This window comes from Xiphophorus maculatus, chromosome 7 (assembly GCF_002775205.1).
Source record: "Xiphophorus maculatus strain JP 163 A chromosome 7, X_maculatus-5.0-male, whole genome shotgun sequence".
Lineage (NCBI taxonomy): Eukaryota > Metazoa > Chordata > Actinopteri > Cyprinodontiformes > Poeciliidae > Xiphophorus > Xiphophorus maculatus.
Window position 1 is genome coordinate 8,049,865 of NC_036449.1, and position 22,474 is coordinate 8,072,338.

At 39.5% G+C, this 22,474-nt stretch overlaps 2 protein-coding genes across 6 annotated transcripts in view; one reads left to right on the forward strand and one right to left on the reverse strand.

Moving 5' to 3' along the window:
* Positions 1-8,525: 8,525 nt before the first annotated feature.
* LOC102225624 (ELL-associated factor 2-like) lies at positions 8,526-12,859 on the reverse strand. Its single transcript, XM_005802974.3, has 6 exons — positions 12,673-12,859; positions 12,154-12,248; positions 11,904-12,040; positions 11,618-11,781; positions 11,262-11,513; positions 8,526-9,529 (listed from the first exon to the last, which is right to left on the reverse strand). The coding sequence occupies exons 1-6, from the start codon at positions 12,773-12,775 to the stop codon at positions 9,486-9,488; spliced, it is 795 nt and encodes a 264-aa protein (XP_005803031.1). The 5' UTR covers positions 12,776-12,859; the 3' UTR covers positions 8,526-9,485.
* A 3,545-nt stretch (positions 12,860-16,404) lies between these two features.
* LOC102231170 overlaps positions 16,405-22,474 on the forward strand; it is a 69,688-nt gene continuing 63,618 nt past the window's right edge. The window contains exons 1-2 of one of the 5 annotated variants that reach the window (XM_023336954.1): positions 16,413-16,672; positions 21,944-22,037. The gene's annotated coding sequence lies outside the window, so the exon portion shown is untranslated. Of the gene's footprint in view, positions 16,673-21,943; positions 22,038-22,474 lie in introns of all 5 variants that reach the window. The other 4 variants (XM_023336953.1, XM_023336959.1, XM_023336955.1 and 1 more) reach the window with 4 other exon arrangements.

The following is a 22,474-nucleotide window of genomic DNA, read 5'->3' on the forward strand; positions in this document are numbered from 1 at the left end:
ATTTGTAACATCGCAGCCTTAAACACGGAAGTAGGCACCTGACACCGCAAATGATCTGATTCATAGTAGAGATGCAACAGGTTCACAAAAAATAGTTTTTTTGTTTGTTTGTTTTGGTTCTCTTCCAGCTGTTGAATCCTATATATTCTCTCGGTGCAAATTATTAGGCACTTTGGTCTGGAGAAATACGTCAAAAAGATGGTTTTCTACGAAGATCGCTCACTGCAAATACAACATGATAAAATTGGTTGTAACATGCATGCAACATTCTGATCAAATTTCAAACCCAACATTTTTTTTACTCATGTTTTTGCTTTGTTAAAGTCATACTATATTGACGAACTATGAACGTAATTATTTGTTAAGTTATCATTGTAACTTTTTGCCACGATAAACTATGTTTTTTTTGACTGAGTGGCATCACAGTGTGTGTATTTCTTCAACAAATGTATTTTAAGTTGAACTAAAAAAAAGAACATTAATTTTTTTAATTGTTCAGTAAAGTTTGTCATAAATTTTGTACTCATTTTTGACAGTTGTTGTGCTACTGGATTTTTTTTTCTTTTTCTTTTTCACATGGCACGTTTTAGAAAACAAATTTTCGGTGTTTTTATTTAATCTTAGTGTTCACTGGTACATAGACAGGTTACAATACGCACCTTACTTATGGACATAATTAGCGAAACCTTATTTATGAATATCATAAATCCACATAACATGCACCTTGACCTTACATAGACACAAATATATTTTTAGCACTGATGGAACCCCGTACATTCCTCTTTCGTTTTTTTGCAAGAAAAATGGTTAGGAAATTTTTTCGCCAGCTATAGCCACATATAATGCTCAGCATAGTTTGTGTGGTGAAGCACAGCGAAGGGGTTCATATTACCAAACACTGTCGAGCCACTGCATTAAAATGAGTCCATCAGAGTTTCCTTGAAAGGCAATTTGTCCATTGCTACCTGTGGGATACGTTAGAAAGCGTTTACTCTGTAATGAGGTAGATTTCATCGCTGCTGCTTCAGACATCCGTTTTTGGCCTCTCTCATGTCGAAGCCTGCACACAAGCATGGACACAATGTGAACTATACTCCACACTGGTTTCCCTGTTCACAAACCAAACAAGGCAGTAGCTAGGAGACACCACCAGCGTTTGTGTTTTGGTTCGTGTCTGCTCTCTAGGTTTTACTGTACCAGTTTGTTGTTTTTTCGTTGAGTTTCTTTGTGCATTCTGTTCTTTGTTCATTAGGTTTATTTTTCTCCTTGGTTTGTAGTTCATTTTGAGCCTTAGTTTCAGCTCCCTTAGCGTATTTAGTCTCCCTCCCTCAGTTACCCCACTTTCTCCTACTCCATCCCCATTTTAAAGGTTAGGGATGGAGCTGTGGTGTGAGTTAAGCTTAAGGTTAAAAATATAGCAGCATTGGGTAAGATTAGGTTACGTGTTGGTGTTAGGCTCAAATGGAGTGACTAAAATAAATGGATGTCAACACAAAATCCCAATATTGCTACAACCACAAACACATGAGAGCGCGTTGTTCCATGTGGTTCACGTTCACTTTTTTGTGTGTAATAAGATTATTATGATATAATAGCATGGCACATAGTTGAGAAAGTTAAACTTGAACTTTGATACAGTTATTGAATAAGTAACATGGAAGCACAGTTCTGTAGATATTTATCTGATTCCTCAAAATATAAAAATTATGAGCTGTTAGGAAGAGTACAAAATGTGCATACATTTATTGCAAAATTAATCTTTGCATAGTCAAATCTTCTTTTTTTTTTTTTACTATTTTGTGAGGAGTTTGAGATTTGAATGCCACAGAAGATTTTTCTGTAAAATCCTTAAAAAAGAAAATACTTCTTTTTTAACATCAGGCTGATCTCCTTCTATGAAACAATAAAACTTATACGATGCCACTGAAATATAGGGCCACAGCTTGCAACTCGAAACCTCCACAGGTTCGAACATGTGGAGGATTTCACAACAAATGTACCAGAGCATTCCACATGCCCCGATTGTGTCAAAAAGTGCGACAGAGATCAGCAGCTGCCAGAGTTTTACTCCTGGAGCCACACCTCGTTATGCAAAAACATTTAAAACACAAGTGCCTCGACTTGCACACCGGTGATGAGTGTGTGCACTACACAGCTGTCAGCTCCAACTTTCCTGTCATAGCAGTAATTCCACATGTTTATACAATGTTTTCTATATTCTTTAATTTAATGGGTGCTGGTTATGTTGTAAATATGGGTTGAGAAAGTGAGAAAATGGCTGCTGACATCCAACTAGAGATATTTTTTCTAAACTTAGTGCATTAGCAAGGCAGATGTGAGTTATGAGACCGCTGCAGAAAAGCCACAATTCGGCCCTTAGCAGCAAAACGTTGCGAAGGCCTATTGGTTTCATACTGTATTATTATTACCGTATGATTCTGCCCCTCTAAAGAGGAGGCTTTTTGGAGTTTTATCATATTCAAAAACTCACCAAACTTGGCGGACGCATACAGCCTGTATAAAATTGACGTATTTTAAGGTCGTCGCAAAAATTGCAAAAGAAACGGCGCCACCTTGCAACTTTCAAAATACCCTTTGCTATGACCTTACTTCATCGTACAGACATGTAATTTGGTACACTTGTAGAGCTCCCCAAGACGCACAGAAAATACAATTAATGTCATAGAGCAACTCAAACAGGAAGTCGACCATTTTGGATTGAAGTTCCAATTCTGACCCCATTTTGGCCGTTTACAGCCTTCGCATTTGATCGAACTCCTCCTGGGGATTTTGATTGATCGGCTTCAAACTTGGTCAGATTGTTCATAAGGCATGGCCAATTAAAAGTTATCAAAACAGTGAGTTTTCGTGCATGCTGAAGGGGCGTTATCAGGGGTCAAAATGTGCCTACTCGCCATGAAACACAAAACTGTTGTATCTCCTACACAAAAACTCACAGAGGCACCAAACTTTCAGTGACTGATCATCATTGGGTGCCCTACAATACCCAGTGGTCAAATGATGACATCACCTTAGCCCCATCCATTTCCGACAGGAAGTCACCTGTTTTTTCTGCTGTATGTCTTACTTTTACTCTATTATTTAGTTGGATTTCATCTTGTGCCAACTGACATAAAATGATATGATGATGAGCTCTGTCAATGCTGGTTACTGGCTGAGCCGTGTGGGCGTGGACAAATGGGAAATTGCTTTCCCTCGCCATATGCATACGATTGTCTCTAAATCACACATGGATCATTCGATTTGCGCCAAACTGGATATGTAAGACCTTTGTTCACCTCTAAAGAGCCCAACAGCATTGAAATGTAATTTGACTCCACTGCGCCCCCTAGGTTATTCTATCAGCTATATGCCCTAACTACATCAGTTCATCTGCATGAGATCTTGCGTGCTTCACCAGGGAGCGCTGCTGAAAACACAATACAGCTAATATCAACATAAGTCACCAGATACAGCATCAATCCAGCCGTTCAGATACACATACATTCTCCCAAAACTTTAAACAACATCAAAGCAGCCCACGAAATACAGAACATTGCATCTGTGGCATATAGGCCATGTTAACATAATAATTATGTAAATTTACATTGTTATATGTTTTCTGTTTTTTCACTAATTGTGTTTTGTTGGTTAGAGCACAAAGATTCATTAATTTTGGTTAGTCTGCTTTTTTAATTTAAATTTGATTGTAAATACAATAGAGCTAACATCAACATAAGTCACCAGATACAGCATCAATCCAGCCATTCAGATACACATACATTGTGTCACATAGTTGTGATTTTAATTTACATTAGTATATATTTAATCATGTGGAAACCTATTTTGATATGGGCAAAAAGAAAAAATCAATTGCTCTTGTGTTTCCCCTGGTGGCTGCGGTAGGTAATGTTTCAAAGGCGATTTGAGCTGCCGTTCAATGAGTATTCAAACCTCCAAAGCACCGGTGGAAGATAAGCAAGCAAACCAATGTCGCAAAAAATAACTTATTCTTCAGGGAGAGAGAAAAAGAGGAAGAATAGAGAAAAGCCAAGATAAAGGTATGTTTACATACCTCTTGGTAGAAGAGACAAGAAAATTAGCTAAAAGAGAATTAGCTTGATAGCAACCTTGAACCGTCCCGTTCAACAGCCAAACATTTATGCTAGCTTCTTGTATTTATGTGAAACTAGGTTTGAGTTGATTCTCGAGCTTGGCCCTGTATATTTCTGAGTTTTTTGGGCTTCATAATGTTTAAAAATGAAAACTTCTCAATGTTTGACATTGTCTAGCAAAATGTTTTTTACGTCAGGCTACAATAGAATGTTCAGTTCCATTGGTGTCAATGACATCAGCAGTGATGACATCACTCTATGATACCACAAAGGAATCTCTCTCTTGAATGTAGCTCACAGACAGTGTTTCTCAGACCTGTTCCTCAGTTCTACTGCGACAGATCACTCTTCAGAGCACGTTCGAAATTTATCGAAACGAGCGGGATATCAATTCCAGATAATACGAGCCTTTCAGAGAAGCAAGAATTTACCAGAATATAGACATGAAGCAACAACAGATTACTTGTGAACATGAAGCTTTACCAGCTGAGCTTTCATGGATTGAAATGATGGAGCGAAACATCCAAGTCGACTACGACGAAATCGTTGTTTTTGAAGACGACAGCGAGTCGGAAGATGAATCAGCAGAGGTCCAGGGGGAACCAAGTCCTTCCGGGGACTTTGAGAGTCCAAGATCATTGGAAGTCGAGCAGGAAACAACTCCCTCTGCTGGCGTCGAGATCACCCCCTTAGTGGAAGACGTGGAAGAGACTAGCCAACACGTCATCAATCTGACAAAGCAGGTAGACGATCTTAAAAAAGAACTGCAGAATAAGATTTTTGAACTCCATGAGGAAAGAGACCGAAGGATTGCATGTCAGGCTGAAGTGAAATCACAGCAGGAGGAGATTCAAAAACTGCAAAAAATGTTGGAAAAAGAACGTCACCTGCAAGTCAAACGCGAAGATGGATCAAAGGTTTCTTGCTCTTCCAAGGTTACAGCCGACAAGAACATTCTTCAACAGCTGGATTACTTCAAGAGGGAGGCTGAAAAATATGCCTACCACAACAAAGGTCTGACAGAAGTAATGGTTGAAGAATACAAAGTGAGACTAAAATATGAGGAGCAGCTCAAACGTCACACTGAGCAAGCTTCCAAATTCAAAGAACAGGAGGAAACAGTGAAATCATTGCAGGGTCAAGTTGCAGACCTGAAGATGAAGTTGAAACTTGCTCTGGAAAACAACCATCTTAGAGTCTCCACCCAACCAGAGGTCCCCCTGCAAAAAGAGGAGACCAAGGAAAGACAGACCTCCAATCAACCAGGGAGGTCTGAAGAAAGATGGACCTCCAATCAACCAGAGAGGTCCGAAAAAAGACGGACCTCCAATCAACCAGAGAGGTCCGATGAAAGACGGGCCTCCTATCAATCAGGGAGGTCCGAGGAAAGAGGGACCTCCAATCAACCAGGGAGGTCAGAGGATAGATGGACCTCCAATCAATCAGGGAGGTCCGAGGAAAGAGGGACCTCCAATCAATCAGGGAGGTCCGAGGAAAGACAGACCTCCAATCAACCAGGGAGGTCCGATGAAAGACGGACCTCCAATCAACCAGGGAGGTCCGAGGAAAGAGGGACCTCCTATCAATCAGGGAGGTCAGAGGATAGATGGACCTCCAATCAATCAGGGAGGTCCGAGGAAAGAGGGACCTCCAATCAATCAGGGAGGTCAGAGGAAAGATGGACCTCCAATCAATCAGGGAGGTCCGAGGAAAGACGGACCTCCAATCAACCAGGGAGGTCCGAGGAAAGATGGACCTCCAATCAATCAGGGAGGTCCGAGGAAAGATGGACCTCCAATCATCCAGGGAGGTCCGAGGAAAGATGGACCTCCAATCAACCAGGGAGGTCCGAGGAGAGAGGGACCTCCAATCAACCAGGGAGGTCCGAGGAGAGAGGGACCTCCAATCAACCAGTGAGGTCCGAGGAGAGAGGGACCTCCTATCAATCAGGGAGGTCCGAGGAGAGAGGGACCTCCTATCAATCAGGGAGGTCCGAGGAGAGAGGGACCTCCAATCAACCAGGGAGGTCCTTGCGACCAACCTCTACTGGTTGCATGGAGGGCCTTCGTGTTGGTGTTGGCCTGAAGGCCAGTCTAAGCCCGGCTCGACCTTTACGCCGACCCACACCCAGGTGGCACTAACCTAGGTAACTATCCAAACGCAGGTTTTGCCAACATTGGGCATTATGAAAATTCAATGATTTACACAAATTTAGGAAATCAAAACAGACACAGGCAAATAATATTTCTAACTCCAAAATCAATGGAGAAAACACAAGATCAATTTCAGAGTTAAAAACACCAAAATAAACATAATTAAAACTTTCCTATATATAAAAACTGCAGCAGGTAGAATTTCTAAAAAAAATTCTAAAATTCTCTAAATTGTCCTAAGGTGTGAATGAGACAGAGAATCTGTGAAAATTCCTCTGACTCTGCTGCTGTCCAGAAACAACCAATCAGAACCAAAAGTTTGCTTTTTGGTTCTGATTGGTTTCTAATGCATTGAATGTGTCTCAGCACATTCAATGCATTAGACCACTAGTGTACTGCAGCTATGCAATTGACAGAAATACAACCTAACATTATATCATCATTATTTATAGAATGATTTAGAAAACAAAATGCTATACAGATTTGTCAAAACTATTTCGACCCATATTAGAACTTTGCATTAATTTTCCTTCATTTTAGTAGTTGTGATTTTGCCTAACCCAGACATTTTCGCTAACCCTAAACAATACTAGTCTATTCCTAACCCTAACTTTAACTAAACACATCTTACTTCTAAACGTTACCTTTGACTCAAAGCAATGAGTCCATCATATTAGGATCAGGCTTTGGTCCTAATATGATGGAACTAATATGACACTGGACATATTGTGGTGCGTTCACACCAAACACGTTTTGAGGGTCAGGCGCATCTGGTTTACATTCAATGTCAAGGGCCGATGTGGCGCGTTTGGAGCGTCTAGCGGCCATTTGAACCGTTTGACGCATCAAGCAAGTCCATGGCGTCCAACACTCCACATAGACTTTGAATGTAAACCAGACTCGCCTGACGCTCAAAACGAGTTTGATGTGAACGCACCATTAGAATGTCCAGTTCCATTGGTAACAGTCACATCAGCAGTGATGACATCACTCTTTGATGCATCAAAGGAATCTCTCTTGAGTAGCACACAGACAGATTTTTCAGACATGTTCCTGTTTCAGACTTATGAATCTTCTCCAATTATATGAAGATACAGAATCAGCCCATTCTCAGGTGAGAGAGACTCACCTGGTATGAAGTTAAATTTTAGGTACTGGAATTACACCGAAGATAAATTAGTTTAATCAAAGCACGTCATGATTATGTGTACATGTACTCCGTCTTAAGTCCAGAGCATACTAGTTTCTTTTTGTTTGTTTTTTTACTTTTACCACTAGATGACATGTATGTGTGTGTGTGTATATATATATATATGTGTGTGTGTGTGTGTGTGTGTGTTACCATGGCGGCTTTAATTCAAATTAAAGCTGCAAGCATCCTCGAACGGTCCTCGCAGCTCAGCGCCTCCTGGCGACCGCGGGAGCTCCGGCACTGCCGCCCGCGCGCCACCTCAGACGCTCTCGCGCAGTTCCCGCGCCCGTCCGCCAGGCGATACGCATCGACGCGTTCGGCAGCGCCATCTGACGACGCACCCAAAATCTGGTGCAGGTCGGCTGATGTAGTGAGGAGATGTAGCTGATGGAATAGGGGGCGCAGTGGAGTGAAATTACAATGTAATGGTATTGGGCTGTGGGGCGGGGCTTACATGACGTCACCAATTGACCATGCGAATGTGATCAGGGCTGGTCTATAATGAGACATGGAAAGTCTGATGCAGCTCTGACCTTGCCTGTGGAAGTTGTTGCACCTTGATGTTTTATGGTCAATAGGCGAACTTTGACCTCAGGCAACCCTCCTTCAAAATTTAAATCATGACAAATGAAAACGTATCCTACTCTAAATGCAGATTTTTTTTTAAAGCGGTTCTTGAAGATCATTTTCTTAAATTGCTTTAAGATTCTAAATTGTTTCAGTACCGTGGCTTACATTTAAAAAATACACAAAAATCCTGTAAAAAATAAATTTAAAAAAGCATTTCCTGATGCCAAAATTGGTTTGCGTTCATTCAGCAAGTCAAAAACCAAAAATAACTAGTGAGCAAAATAAGCATTTTATTTTTGCCCTTTGGAAAGAAACTGAAAATCAAACTTTTTCTATGCTGCATTTTGTTTTATCCCGATTGTGGATGTCAAAAAGCAGGAAAGTTGTGAGGTAAAACCTTGGTATACTTCTATTCATGCCTACAACCCTCACGCAGATAACGATAAGTAATGTCTCGACAGTTATTAGTAGCACAAATAGAAAATACACTCGAGAAACAATTAAAATCTTTAATATTGACAAAGATCTTTATGCTACATATACATTTCACTTCTCCATTTCAAAAGACATCTGCTTCAACCTCTCACTGTGTTCAGATGGTTTCGATGCCAAAGACTCAGATTCCTGTTTGTCGAGACAACTCAGCCATGACAAAGGATTAAAAAAAAAAAGGAAGAGGAAAAGAAAAGGCAGGAAGTCCTGAAGAACTTCCCAAGGAAATAAAGCACATTAAGCTCTTTAAGACTCACTCAGGTGAAGAATAAACCTCTGTCTCTGCAGTACAGCTTGTAACTTGCATTTCCAATTTCTTGGGTAAGAAACTAAACATAAAATAAACTCATTTCCGGTCAAAAAGAAGAAAAAAGAAATTAAGATAAATAACTAGATTCAAGTATTGCAGGTTTAAAGCGACAAAGCCACTTAAGTCCACTGAGTGATAATGCAGTAACAATTAACTGGATTTAAACACTCTCAGCCGCAGCGCTTCAAGGCAGTAGCAAAGTACGATATCTGAAGATACAAAAAAAATTTAAAAATCAACAGATAAAGTCATGCAACACAAATTGATGGTGTAAAGCATAAGGCACAACAGTGGTAGGTAATATTGTTGGGCTGAACAATATTACAGAAGTCTAGCCGGTGGTTTTAAGATGACACCACATCGATCCTTGTTTCACAATCGCTTCTCAAATTATGCCCCTTCTGTTTCCTTGATCAGTTTAACCCTTAGGGGTTAAGGCATCGCGTGAAATATATACAAAAAAAATTTTTTTTATTGATTTCCAGCACCAAGTCACGGTGAAAAGAAGCGTCACACAAACTTTCACATGAGCAGAGCGAGATGAAATGTTATGCTTGTTGGCAGAGAAGCAGCATGTCTAACAGAACAGTGGATATGTAAATAACAGTCACACTTCACAGGAGGCACAAAAGCAGACAGGTTGGACTTTGTCTTCAGTCGCTCTCACTGCCTGATTCACTCAGCTGGAGGTCGTTCTCTGGAGAGAGAAAGCAAAAACATACAGGTTTATTTTCCTGCTAGAACTACCAATCCCAGAATGCACTGCTTAGCTGCTTGACAGAATCTGTCAGTGGGCATTTACAACCCAGCTACATGTCAGACCCATTTTCTTACCTGAGGTTTAATTCGCACAACAATTTGTCAACACGCTCATCTGCGTTCTGCAGATTAAAGCACTGCTAACATTTAACCACAGTGTTCCTGGAAGCTCTTTGGTGCAGTTTGCTCTTGACAGTCAAGTGTTATTTAGCCATTCACCCCCACCCTGCGTCAATAATGCCAAAATAATGACAATAATGCATATCATTATATAACTGAAGCTAGAAAATTATTCAAAGATAACTCACTTCCATTAAAAAAAAATAAATAAAAAGATTCAAATGGACCCATTCACATTTGCTATAATTGTTGCTTTTTTTCTAGCTGCATGACCACACACAGCCATTCCCTGCAGCTGCTCACCTGACCAAACAAAAAGCGGCAGCTGGAAGTTTTAAGCTCTGTTAACATCCTGAGCACATCGAGGAAAAAACTGGGAGATGCTTTTAAACCGACGAGGAAAACAACAGCGCTGGTTGGAGGTACTTTCCCTGTGAAGCAGACGGATGGGGAAAAAAACGCAATGTTCCGTTCTACTACTAGTTTGAATTAATGCAGAAAAATGTTGTTTAGCTGGCGGCTCAGTGAGGCACTAAAGCACACGAGAGGTTAATGTGGCAAATAGAGAAAAGGTTTATGATGGAGCCCAACTGACGTAGGGCTGAAACGATTTATCTGATTAATCGATTAGTAAAATAATCCTCAACTAATTTAGTAATTGATTAATCATTAACTGGAGCGTAGGCTGAAAAGTGGCCATTTGGAGAAAGAACAGTCAGAGCAGAAATAAAGCCAAAACTGTATAGAAAAAAATATATATTTTGAACTTCTGATAAAAAAAACTAACAAAACTAAACAACTTTGTCTGCCTTTTCTACCTTGGAATCTTCCAATTAAGCGCCTCTGCTATCCAACTTTCGATTGGTTAATCCAAAACAAGTTGCCCCACATTGTACTGATGTTAAGTCGAGCAGAAAGCTGAGCTTCTCACATGTTGATGTTTTAAGTACTTTTTTAGCTAGATGCATCCTTTACTACAAATGATCAATGATCATTTGAATGTTACTGCATTTTAAGCAATAACATTCGTCTTCTTTTAGAAAATGGGTTGAATTATTTCCCTGCTTAATATCATTTTAATAATGTCAAAAATGGGTTAAGTGGTTTAACAAATTGCAGAATGTGCCAAATTTATACAATTAATCATCAAAATAAATCGATAACTAAAATAATTGTTAGTTGCAGTTCAGCCTCCCTTGCTGCTGTAGTCGATCACTAAAGAAAATATTATGCAAAATTAGCAGAAAGATGGAAATTGTACAAAGGTGTTGCTGAAAATATTTGCATGGACCAGATTCTTACTTCCAGTGTGAAAAAAAAAAAGTTTTATATCCTCCAGATTTATCTTGAAACACAATGACAATCCTTTATTTGTCCCTCATTTAAAATGTATATTAAATAGCAAACAGATAAATGGAGCCACACAGTGGCATTCTAAAGATAAATATAATAAAGTCCAATCAGTGCACGACTGAACTGCTCTGCACCGACTGAAAACAACAACAAAAACACAAAGCAGATCAATTTCAGAAGTGGTCTGTGCAACTTACTGAGCGTGTTCATAATGAGGCCTCCTCCGCTCTCCTGGTGAAGACTTGTCACGTGATTGGTGCCGGAGCTTATCACAGGCATGCTCTGGTTGGTCGGGGCGGGAGGCAGAGGCGGCGGCGCAGGGTTACGCTCGTCGTCTGAGTCGCTGCTGCTGGAGCTGTCTTCGCTGCTCGAAGACGACGAGCTGTTGGAGTTCGAGGAGCTGTTGCTGCTGCTCATCTGATCCATGACGCGCGCTTCCGCCATCAGTTCTGCAGAAACACGACGCAAGTTAAAGAGGGAAATGAGATCCAGGAGACTTGGCAACATTCTCCTCTGCATGTGGACTTTTCACTGAAGTAGTGTGGCACGCCACCTCTTTCAATGTCATCCATTGGAGACGCTGGAGACGTTTTCCCCTTGGGAGGAGAGCTCTTGGAGCTGGTTGAGATCTTATTGTTGCCGTTTCCCTTCATCTGCTGGCTCAGACGGCTTGTTTGCTGCTCTAGCCGAGAGTGAATTTTACTGCTGCCTTCAGCTCTGGAAAGCCAGGTGGAGACAGACAAAAATTGTTCCCTTTTTACATATTCCTAACCATAAATACCACAATTCTAAAAAGAAGGCTCTGGTTGTTAAACATACACACAGCTATTTTAGCTCACCTTGTTTTCTTGACAGCTATGTTGCTGTTGAGTTTTTCGAGCCTGTACTCTCCTGTGTCATGGTTCACGATGAGGATGCACTCCTTCATGTACGGTCTCTTGGATCCCTTGAACACTGTGACTGGAGCACTTGAACCCTTACAGGTCAGGAGAGAAATAAATAAATAACAAAAGAATTAAAAAATACGTCCAATAAATTATTTTGAACTGAAACCTTGACCAAGTCAAACTCCTTTTCGTAATTTCTAACCTCTAAATTCGGTAAAGTAATAGTGACTTGCTCTCCTTTGCCCACTTCAAGCTCTCCTTCGCATGTTGTATCAATGGAAGCTGGTTTGAAATCATCTGTGGAGAGAAATGAGAATATTTAGTTGAACAATTGTAACAGGAAGACATTTATAGGGATGGTTATTTTAAAGTTTGTTTAAAATGAGAGCGACCACAAATGGTGTAGTAGAAAGCCTCTACCACAAGGGGGCGGTAGAGTACAGTGTGAGGCAGCGCTAACATTAGCTTCCATTTCGACAGCGTGAAACAGTAATAGTTTTTAATAGCTAAAAGCTAAATGACACACAAGTCTGAAACGGTTATCATTTTTCAAGAAGTCGGGGGAAGCCGTTCGACTGCAATAAGTCACCAAGAAGGCTGTTCTAGCAACCGTCCAAGCCAAGAACAAACTCCGGATGTGTAGCTTACAGGCTAACTAGCGTGCTGCTTGCTAGCCAAAGTAAACGGTAGATGTCACCTACTGAGTCCAAACGCCACTTACATCGGACCGTGTGGTAGGCACTTTTAGGGTGTTTCTCAAACGTCTCTCCTAGTTTCAAAACATGTTCCTGGTTGTCAAAGTTGGAATAAGCGGTCCCATTCATTCTGTGAGTTTCATTGGCAGTAAACTTTAGTTTCTTCTGGGCTTTCTTATGCGATAACCAGGTACAGCTAGAGACACCGTTAAGTCCCGCCTCTTTTGAGATCTACTTCATTATGATTGGTTAGAGCGGTTTTTTGTATGTTTTTGTCATTGGCTAAACACCTGTCATCTAAAATGTGACGTTTCAATTCAACCGTTCGTCATGTTTTTGTGCCCAAACTTTATTTTAAGACAAGTGGTATATACAGGCAAGCAAATTTGCCTGAATTTATAAATATTTTCAGAGTTATTAAAAAAAACTAGAAGATATAAGTAGTGATGAAATTAAGAAAGTATTCCTAGATATGGCCATTTTTGTTTCTCAGAAAATTATCAAGTTTCAGTTTTTACCAAAAACAAACAAAACAAAGTAAAAAAAAAAAAAAAACATTGATAAGTTTATTGTTAATGGTTACTGAACATGTGTCTTGACATCTCTCAATACCTAAGTGAGTGTCTGTAAATGTCAGCAATTGTTAAGATGTATTTTTTAAAGACCAATATTGAAAATGATTATTGTATTCTATGTGCATGCTGTTTATTAAAAAAATACAAAATAGAAACTGAATAAGAAAGCAGAAATCTCTTTTAATCTCTTTGTATGTATTGGTAAACAGTAGCTCCCCAGGTCTAGCTCTGTATAGAAATTCCTTGTTACATTGTTAATAAATTGCGGTTCAGTATATTTTTGTATTAGTTTCACAGGCCACAGATCAGCTAGATTACTGTCAGACCTGTAGGATCAAGAAATCATTAAAATATAGCCATAAACCTAGACAGGAAAAAAGTGGGAACCCCAGTTTCAAAACTAAATGCATAGCATGAGTTGACTGAACAGCTCAGATTCACTGTGCATCTTCTGGAGGCCTTCAGCTGAAGAGCCACTAGAGCTACAACCCGCTGATTGCATTTTCAAGTGTTGCTGTCTTCGGGGGCTTAGAGCTTCATGAACCCTGAGGCAGTAAAGATAATGTATTTTCCTTACTTTAAAGTGTTAATGCATCCTAAGTCTTAAATCCTGCTTTGCCTGAAATTTGTTGAGGCCATATGCGTTGCTGCCTTCAAACATTAAAGGATCAGCATCCAGGGCAACTGGAATGTGAAGATTACATGAACAGATTATCGCCAACTGGTTCACCGTCCTGCTGTCTTCTTCCTGCTTAGCACTACTCACCGAGGTGGGCGTAAGCGGAAGATATTAGGCGGGAAGATAAGTAGTTATGCCAGATGAAAAATGATTTTGAACACACGACATAAAACGCGTGTGTTCGAAGGAGTACAACCGCATGTGGACTCAGAAGAGCAAGAAGATTAATTTTGACAATCTTCGCGACTTTCATCCGTTTCTCCTTTTGTGATCAAAATCCTTTAAAGATTACGGAGCTTTGAAAATTGACCGGGGAGGTTGACAATAGGCCCGGAATCCTGTTTCACTGTGTCTGAATCCCATGTGAAAAGACGCCAGCGTGGGTCCGTTTCCATGGCTGGAGGTAAACACCGACTGTCCTCCTGTGATATCAGTTACTTCAGGGGGTTGCCCCTGGACTGTGGGAGGAGAGGTTTATGGTTTCTGAGCAACTGTATCCTCGAGCCACAGCGGGGCAGTCCCCGGTTGTAACCTGGAGGCATTGCTGAGTGAAATGATAACACCTGTCTGCAGGTGCTGGGGGAGCCTTTGACCTGTTATTAAAGCTCATTAATGCAGCTGGTTTGCAGTTGATGCTGCAAAACGGTACAAACTCTGAGTTCCACATCATATTCTGCAACACAAAAAGCATACTTTGATACAAGTTCAACGCTGGGTACGCTCACACAATCCTAATAAGAAATTCCGACCTTGCAAAAAAAAAAATAAAAAGAGTATAACATCCACTTATACTTGGATTATAATAGCCCAGAATTTATGGGTTTGTAGTACATATCCTTAAAAATAATTAAGCAGTCACAATGAATAATAACACCATTTTTCTGCTTTTTGCATTTTTTTTCTCAGAAGACATGCACATTAAATTATTTCATGCAAGATTTATGGACATATTATATTATATTATATTATATTATATTATATTATATTATATTATATTATATTATATTATATTATATTATATTATATTATATTATATTATATTATATTATATATATACATATTATATTATATCATATTCCAAAGATTTTCACAGGTGCATCCAGGTTAAGAAATCCAGCTGAAATCCAGTGTTTATAAAAGCTCGCATGCCAAGTACCTACAAGTTTTGTAAAATTATCAGTTCATGTCACGTGTTATATTTTTGAGTTTGCTCCAGATCTCCAATTTAGAGCTCTGACACTGAAAATACTTATAATATGTGTTTCCATCATTAAGTCATTTACACTTAAAGAGTGTGAACATGTATTTGCCCCCTGACAGATTTTGCTTTTTTGTTACACTTAAATGTTCCAGGTTATCAATCAAAGTTCGATATCAGACAAAGATAACCTGAGAAAATTGAACATGCAGTTTTCAAATTGTATTTTATTTATCAGGATAAAACTTGTCCAAGCCAACCTGGAACCTATGTGAAAAATGAATTAGTTAAATTAAAAACTGGTCACACACAACGTTTGCAAAAATAACAGTCACCAATCATTCGTTAAGTAAAGGGCAATAAGTGCTTTATCTCATGTGGATACATTTTTGGCCCACGCTGCTTTGTAGACTCGTTTTTAATTCAGCTGATTTTAAAGCTTGAACATCCTGATTAAGATCCTGCCAAGATCTCTCAATTGAATTTAAGTCTCAACTTTGACTAGGCCATGCAAACACTTTGTTTTGTTATTTTAAACCACTCATTCATTTGCATGCTGGTGTGTTCTGAATTATTGCCCTGATGTGTTTGAGGTTAAGCTCAGAAACTGTTTGACGGACGATCTCCCCCAGTGTTTTCTGTCTGAATCCACGTTTTCATCCGTACTAAACGCTTTTCTCCACAGTGATCTAAACATTATGAGAAGCTGAATTGAATCAACCTCTCTTCTTTGAATCTTTGAATTTGGTCACTACGTGCATCCCCCAGAGAAGGTATTTATCAGACTGCTGATCTGAGTGGAAAGGGGGATGAAGGAGAGAGGCGTATGGGGCTGAGTGGCTGCTTCTTTCCCCATCATGACCAATCAGGAGCGGGGTTAGAGCCTTGTGTTACGGTTGTGCTGCCTTCACTTAAGTGTAAAGTGTCTCACACAATCAAACTAAAACTCATCTATAATGTGGATTTCCGCTTGAAAGCATAACAAAAGCTATAGATTTAACGCTAAGTGTAATAATAATAATTCACTTCCACTGTGCAGTTTTAAAAACGTTGAATACACCAATGATTCTTTAGATTGTGTTTTTGGTTTGTTTTCTTCTTTTCCATATTTCTTCATAAACTCTGTAGTATTTTTATTGCATTTTAATGCTTCAACCAGTTCTAACCAAAACAATTCAAATCGTTGTAATCCCTTCACGACCACTGAACTATGACGGGGAAGTGAAGAAGAAATTCCGTTCATTTAACTCGGGGAATTCCAGTTTTACGAGCAGCTCCTGAAGGCAGCACAGTTCCCAAGGAGAATCCCGCAAAGGGAGCAGGTCGCGCAGCCAGAATCCTCCGGTAAATATTTAGAAAACAGTGAAAGGTTTTCTCTTCTTCTTCTACTACTTTTCTAACGCACAGAACACGAATGAGCGCCTAGCGCGGGGTTTTTCTGCTCGTCCGGTCCCCGGTCGGCTTGCCCGGAGCCCGGTGTGAAGCTGAGTGAAGAGCCGCCGCGGAGACTCGGAAGCGGGACTCTTCTCTGGGATGTGATGGAGCGGAAGGCGCTCTGAGTGAGTAGACTTCAGGTGGGCTCACCTGGCCTCTGTGCATTCCTGCGATGTTGTAGTGCGGAACACAACAGCCGAAGCTGCACATCTCCCTGCTGGATGCTGGGAGACTGCGTGGTTGCATTCACTGGTTCAGTCTAATAGTGTCTAATGTGGTTTTGATTGGGTTGACCCTGCAGTTTAAGGTGAACTGTTGTTATCTGCAGATGTCGTCGTTTTACGTTTCTGCGTCATTTTGACTCCCGTGGTTATATTAATATGGTGATGTGAAAGAAAACTAGAAAGCCCCATCCAAGATTATATCCTTAAGAAGTCACATATTGATGTTTCAACAAAAAAGTAGCTAGTTTTACTCAATATAATGCACAAATATGATATCTAGCAGAGGAAAAAGTTAGGACATTTTGCTGTCTGTGGTTGAAATAATTTCACAAAAACGTCTTGCATGTGGCTCTCTTGTAGACTTTTGGATGAAATGTTATATTTAAAGCACAGACAAGGAGAAAGCCACTGACTACTAAAATTCCCTAAACTCTAACTAATAATAAGAAGTAGTAGAGCATAAACTGATATTTTAGTTACATTTATATTAAATGGATTGTTTTGGGAACCAGCATTAAAACACACATATTTTTCTAACATACATTCAATGAGTAAGTGGACTGAAATTAAATACTGATTTTTTGTTGTAAGTTTTCGCTTTGAAAAAATGCTAGTGCAAGAAGAGATTTTAAGATGTAAAGATTTTTCAACATTCCTGGGCTTCCAATGGGACTATATTTGGTTTATATTTATCATGGAACGATAAATCTTCTTGAGATATGACATCAGTAAATGTGTGAAAACTCAGAAATTAATCATATTCCCAGAAATGTACACATAAATGGAAATTTGAACGTATATATCAACGTTTTTGGTTTGGTTTATTGGATTTTTATTGTATTTCAATGTAACTGTAGTCTTAAAAACACAATAAATTGGGTTATTTTGTTAGTTAAATCTGGACAAATCCAGTTCTGGGTTAATTTAACACAACATAGTTGGGCTTTGGCTTTGAGCCGACACTGTGTTGGGTTTTAGACAAACAAACAAAAAAAAAAGATTAAACTGACTTAACTTGAGATTTTATCAGTAGCAAAATACTAACCCAGGATAAGACATTTTTTTAAATTAACAATTTTTATTTTAATTCTATCCAGCATTAAAATTAATCAGATAAAAAAAACCTCCTAATGTCAGTAAGTTTCGATAGCCAAACTCAAAGTCTCTATAATTTTTGACGAGTTCTTTGGTCAAAGTGTGAATGGTAAACATTGCTAGCATTAGATTGTGCTAATGACTTGAATTTCTAAACGCTAATGTGATCTTACGTGGACATAGTGTGAACTAAAGTCATAAACATAACCCTCTGACATTATCATCAACCTGCAGACTGAACGTTCAGTCAAGTATGATCTGCTTGTGTTATATTCAAAATGGCCACCTGTGTGGAATAATGAGGCTCCTTCAACACGGAAGAACATGAAAAAGGTCAAACCTCATCTTTTTATGCAGACACAATTCAATTTCAAAGTTTATATAATAATGTGAGTAAGGCTGCAACTACACTCTCAGATATTCTTTAAAACATGAGCCTCAGACCAGCGTAAATGTGAAACTTACACTAGGCTCACTTTGAAGACTTACCTGTGCTTTCTATGAGTATAACAGCAAAGCTTAGGAAAAGTCTGGGAGAAAAATGTAGCGTATGATCTGTAGTGACTTTAAAACCTCCCAGCAATAGAAAAAATGACTCCATTTGTCTTCATTTTTTGTCATTTAAGTAAATGAAATGGAACCACTTTTCGTTCATGCCTGTTTCCCTTTGGGGACCCCGGGACTCCGTCGGTACCGCAGCAGGCGGACTGGTTCTTCCAAGCCATTCCTGGAAGTGCCTCTGGGGCCGATGAGGGTCCTGGCCGACTTCCATAATTCAGTCAGATAATATTAATGAATACGGGAAAATTGTGTTATTTCCAGCCACAGCAGCAGTTTGCTTGTTTTATAGGATTGGAAACTGATGCATAATGGGATTCCAGGCTTGAGGTGTATGAATATTTAATGGATTCAGACGTTTTTCAAGTCTTTATGCGAAGATGGTGATCATAGGACTGAAAAAAATAAAACGACATGTATTATCTTTGGGTGCTTCCACAAAGGTGTCCCCCAGGATGTGAATTACTGTGCTTTGAAACTCTTTAAAGGTTTGCTTGCTCAGCGTTCATCATCCGGAGGAAAAAAACACATACACACACACACGCTTATTAATGTAAATCCAATTCTGGACTAATGGTTTTGGCTCGCCCACAAACACTTGTAGTATCTTTTCCTTCTTCTGCTGGACTCTAATTGAAGTAATGGAATCACAACCTTTTAATTTCTATCTGTTACTTTCATTAAATCCCCTGGGTTTTTGGAGACACAGACAAGAAATGTCAACGCTTCTTCAAACTCTTGCCTAATTTTGTTAAATATTTTTAATTGTTTTGTAGAAATCAGGTTTTTTTGTACATTTGGCAAAAAAGAAAACATTTTGTCGACCATGATTGACTGTTTTAGAAGCAATAAAAAGGATGAAACATTTAAAGGGATGAATACATTTTAGGTACTGCCTCTGGAGGTGACAGGCTGTTTAACTCTGTTAGAGACCTCCCCTTGTCAAGGCTCATAGATTATAGTTCAGAGTGTTGCTTTGCTGCTCCCTATCTGATCTCTGCATGGACTCTCCATCAGCACAGTGATGTGATTAAAAGTCGAGCAGTGGACCTGCAGACTCACACATTAGTGCAAAAGAACTGCCTCATTTTACATGGCCCTTAACATGCAAATAGGTCTTTTCATCATCGTTAATGATAAAATTAACTTAGCTCTCTTAAAAAAAGCTAAGCTAACTTAAACAAAATTAGATAGTCCCATTTAATATAGGCTTTCTAGCTGGCTAGCTAGAAAATGGGGCTTTCTGGCTAGCTAGCTAGCTAACAGAGTCCCCCAGTTTTCTAGCTAGCTAGCAGAGTCAGGCTTCTAACTAGCTAACAGAGTCCATCGTTTCCTAGCTCTCTAACAGAGTCCCCCTTGTTTTCTAACTAGCTAACAGTCCCTTGTTTCCTATATAGTGAACAGAGCCCCTTGTTTTCTAACTAGCTAATAGAGTCCATTGTTTCCTAGCTCTCTAACAGAGTCCCCCTTGTTTTCTAACTAGCTAACAGAGTCCCTCGTTTCCTAGCTAGCTAATAGAGTCACGCTAGCTAGAAAGCCCCGTTTTCTAGCTAGCTAATTTTTAGTGCTCATATAATGTTTGGTCTCTACAATATGTATGTGACTAGGTCCTAACACCATAATATATATCATACACACAAACATCTGCTCAGTGATGCAGGAGTCTGTTTCTCTATGTTTAATGAGACAGCATCATTCTGTCAGGCTGTGGCGGCAGAGAAGCGTGACAGGTACACTGAGGGCCTTGGGGCTGCTAATGCTAATGTGCACACGTGTGTCGGGCATCACAATGTACTGTTGTCGTTTCGGATCAGCGCGGCCGGACCGAGTATAGGCGGGTAATTACCCTGCATTAACTTATTGGCTGACATCAGGAGCTTTTTTTTCAGTCCACTACCTTCTAATTATTTTGGTCCTGAGTCATTACGGCTCTGGTCATTAAAGTGTTTGCGCTGTTGTGAACAGTTTTTTTTTGTTTTTGTCACAGTAGGCAAATTAGTGGAAATTTAATTTTCACTAATTAAACAAACTGCATGTTTAACGTACTGTTGCATTTACAACTTGTTGCCGTGTAGCTTCCAGCACCCTACGCCTTTTTCCATCCAGTCATCCATTCATCTGCCCTTACATTTAGTTTTAGCTTAAATTATTTTTTAGTGCACCAATATTTTTGTTTCTCACTCTACTTTTTCTAATCAATCTTCTAGCACTTTCAGTAGCCATTGTCTAATTTGATTTAATGACTTTCTGCCGACCTGACTGTTTTTTTTTTAGTGATTAGCAATGACCAGAAACTTAGACAAAAAAAAAATCTAATTTCTTAACTGCATAAACTTAACAAAACAGCATGTTCTCTTTTGCACATTTTGCTTTTAGACCTAGTAAAATAAGAACTACCTCTATCAAATAACCTGGCGGACATTTCTTCTTATATAGTAAATATTTTTTTATGTGTACTTGTTGAATAAAAACAAAACCAGCAAAAATAATCAAAAACAAGGAAAACCTGATGCACCTGGTTAATTTCCACATGCACACTCCATGCAGAAAGACTCCAGGTTGTGATTTGAAGCCAGGACCCTCATCCTGCAAAGAAACAATGCCACCAACTGTGCCATTGTGCAGGAAATAAAAAATAAAAAAAAAGCTGTCAAAGTTAAAGAAATTTCCAGAGTTTATTTTCAGAATAAATTCTGTAATTTTAGATGATCCCACTGCAATGAAATATCACTTCTTTCAAGACTTCATGCATACACCTTTATTAAGAGGTTGTTTACCAATCAAGTGATGTGATGTTTTGTAGATTAAATATTTTTTTCTGTTGAAATTATTAGTTGAAGTAAGATCACATGGGAATAAACATGGAAAAAGTCCGTTTTTGCCACATTGTGACGTCTTGCTAGTAGGGATGTCAGACAAGTGCAGAGAAAAGCTTAGAAAATATATTTTTTCTAGTTGCAATCTGCAGTATTTGTTTTTGCGGTGAAAAAATGTTCATTCATATTACCTTGACTGACAATTTGTTTGGAGTCTAAGCAGCCTGACGCCCAGTGAAGGCTGGAACAGACTCCAAAGGACAAGAAAGAGGAGATAAAGAACGGATGATTCATCTACATCATGCAGCCCTGTCATACTGCACCCCTAGCTTAGCGCTACCAAGCATTATCTTGGCTGGAACAAATTACATCTCAGACTTCTCAGAAAGAAAAAAAAAATAGAAGCAGCTTTTTACAGAACTAGGCATCATGATGGATTGTAGCTAAAAAAAACAAAACAAAAAAAACAGGACTCCTCTTTGTTGCTGATGTAATTTGAAAGGCACTCAGCCTTGATGGGAGGAATGCTCCAGGATCCAGAGGACAAAGGTTGCACCTGCTTAAAGCACGAAAAAACGAAATGTTCAAGTTTGCCCTGAATCGAGGTTCAAAGAATTTTGGTATTCGAGGCTAATAATGCTGATAACGATGGCACTCGAGGCAGCCGAGCTAATCTCTTCCCCTGAGAAACTCCTTTGTTCTTTTGTCCGGCCTGCAGGATGAAGTGTAACGCATGCCCCCGCCTGCGTCCTGCTGGAACATCGGTGACAGCTGCATGCGCTGCCACATGAAGGCTGTGTGACGGAGCGTGTGTGAGTATCTGTTTGCCACACATCGTCCGCCTTCCACCAATAAACAACAAAATAGATTGTGGTTGGATGAGTCTGGACTCCATGCGGACAGCCACTAATTACCAACTGAGTAATTAAGAAGCAGGCAGCTGTGGCTTGCAACAAACTGCATATGAGAGATGCTAAAGAAGTCCTGTTGCTGGCTTTGAATTATTTAACTGTGGCTTATTGCATTTCTGATTTGTTGAACTTGAACTTTTCCACGTTTTGACACGTTATAGTGGACAAAGGCCCATGTATTTTATTGGGATTTTATGTGATAGGCCAACCGAAAATAGTGCGTGTTGTGAAATTGAAAGAAAACGATGCGTGGCATCCTGACATGTTTTTAAAAATGAGAATCTGGAAAGTGTGACATCTATTGATTTTCAGCCCCTGGAGGTGAAACCACCTTTTTG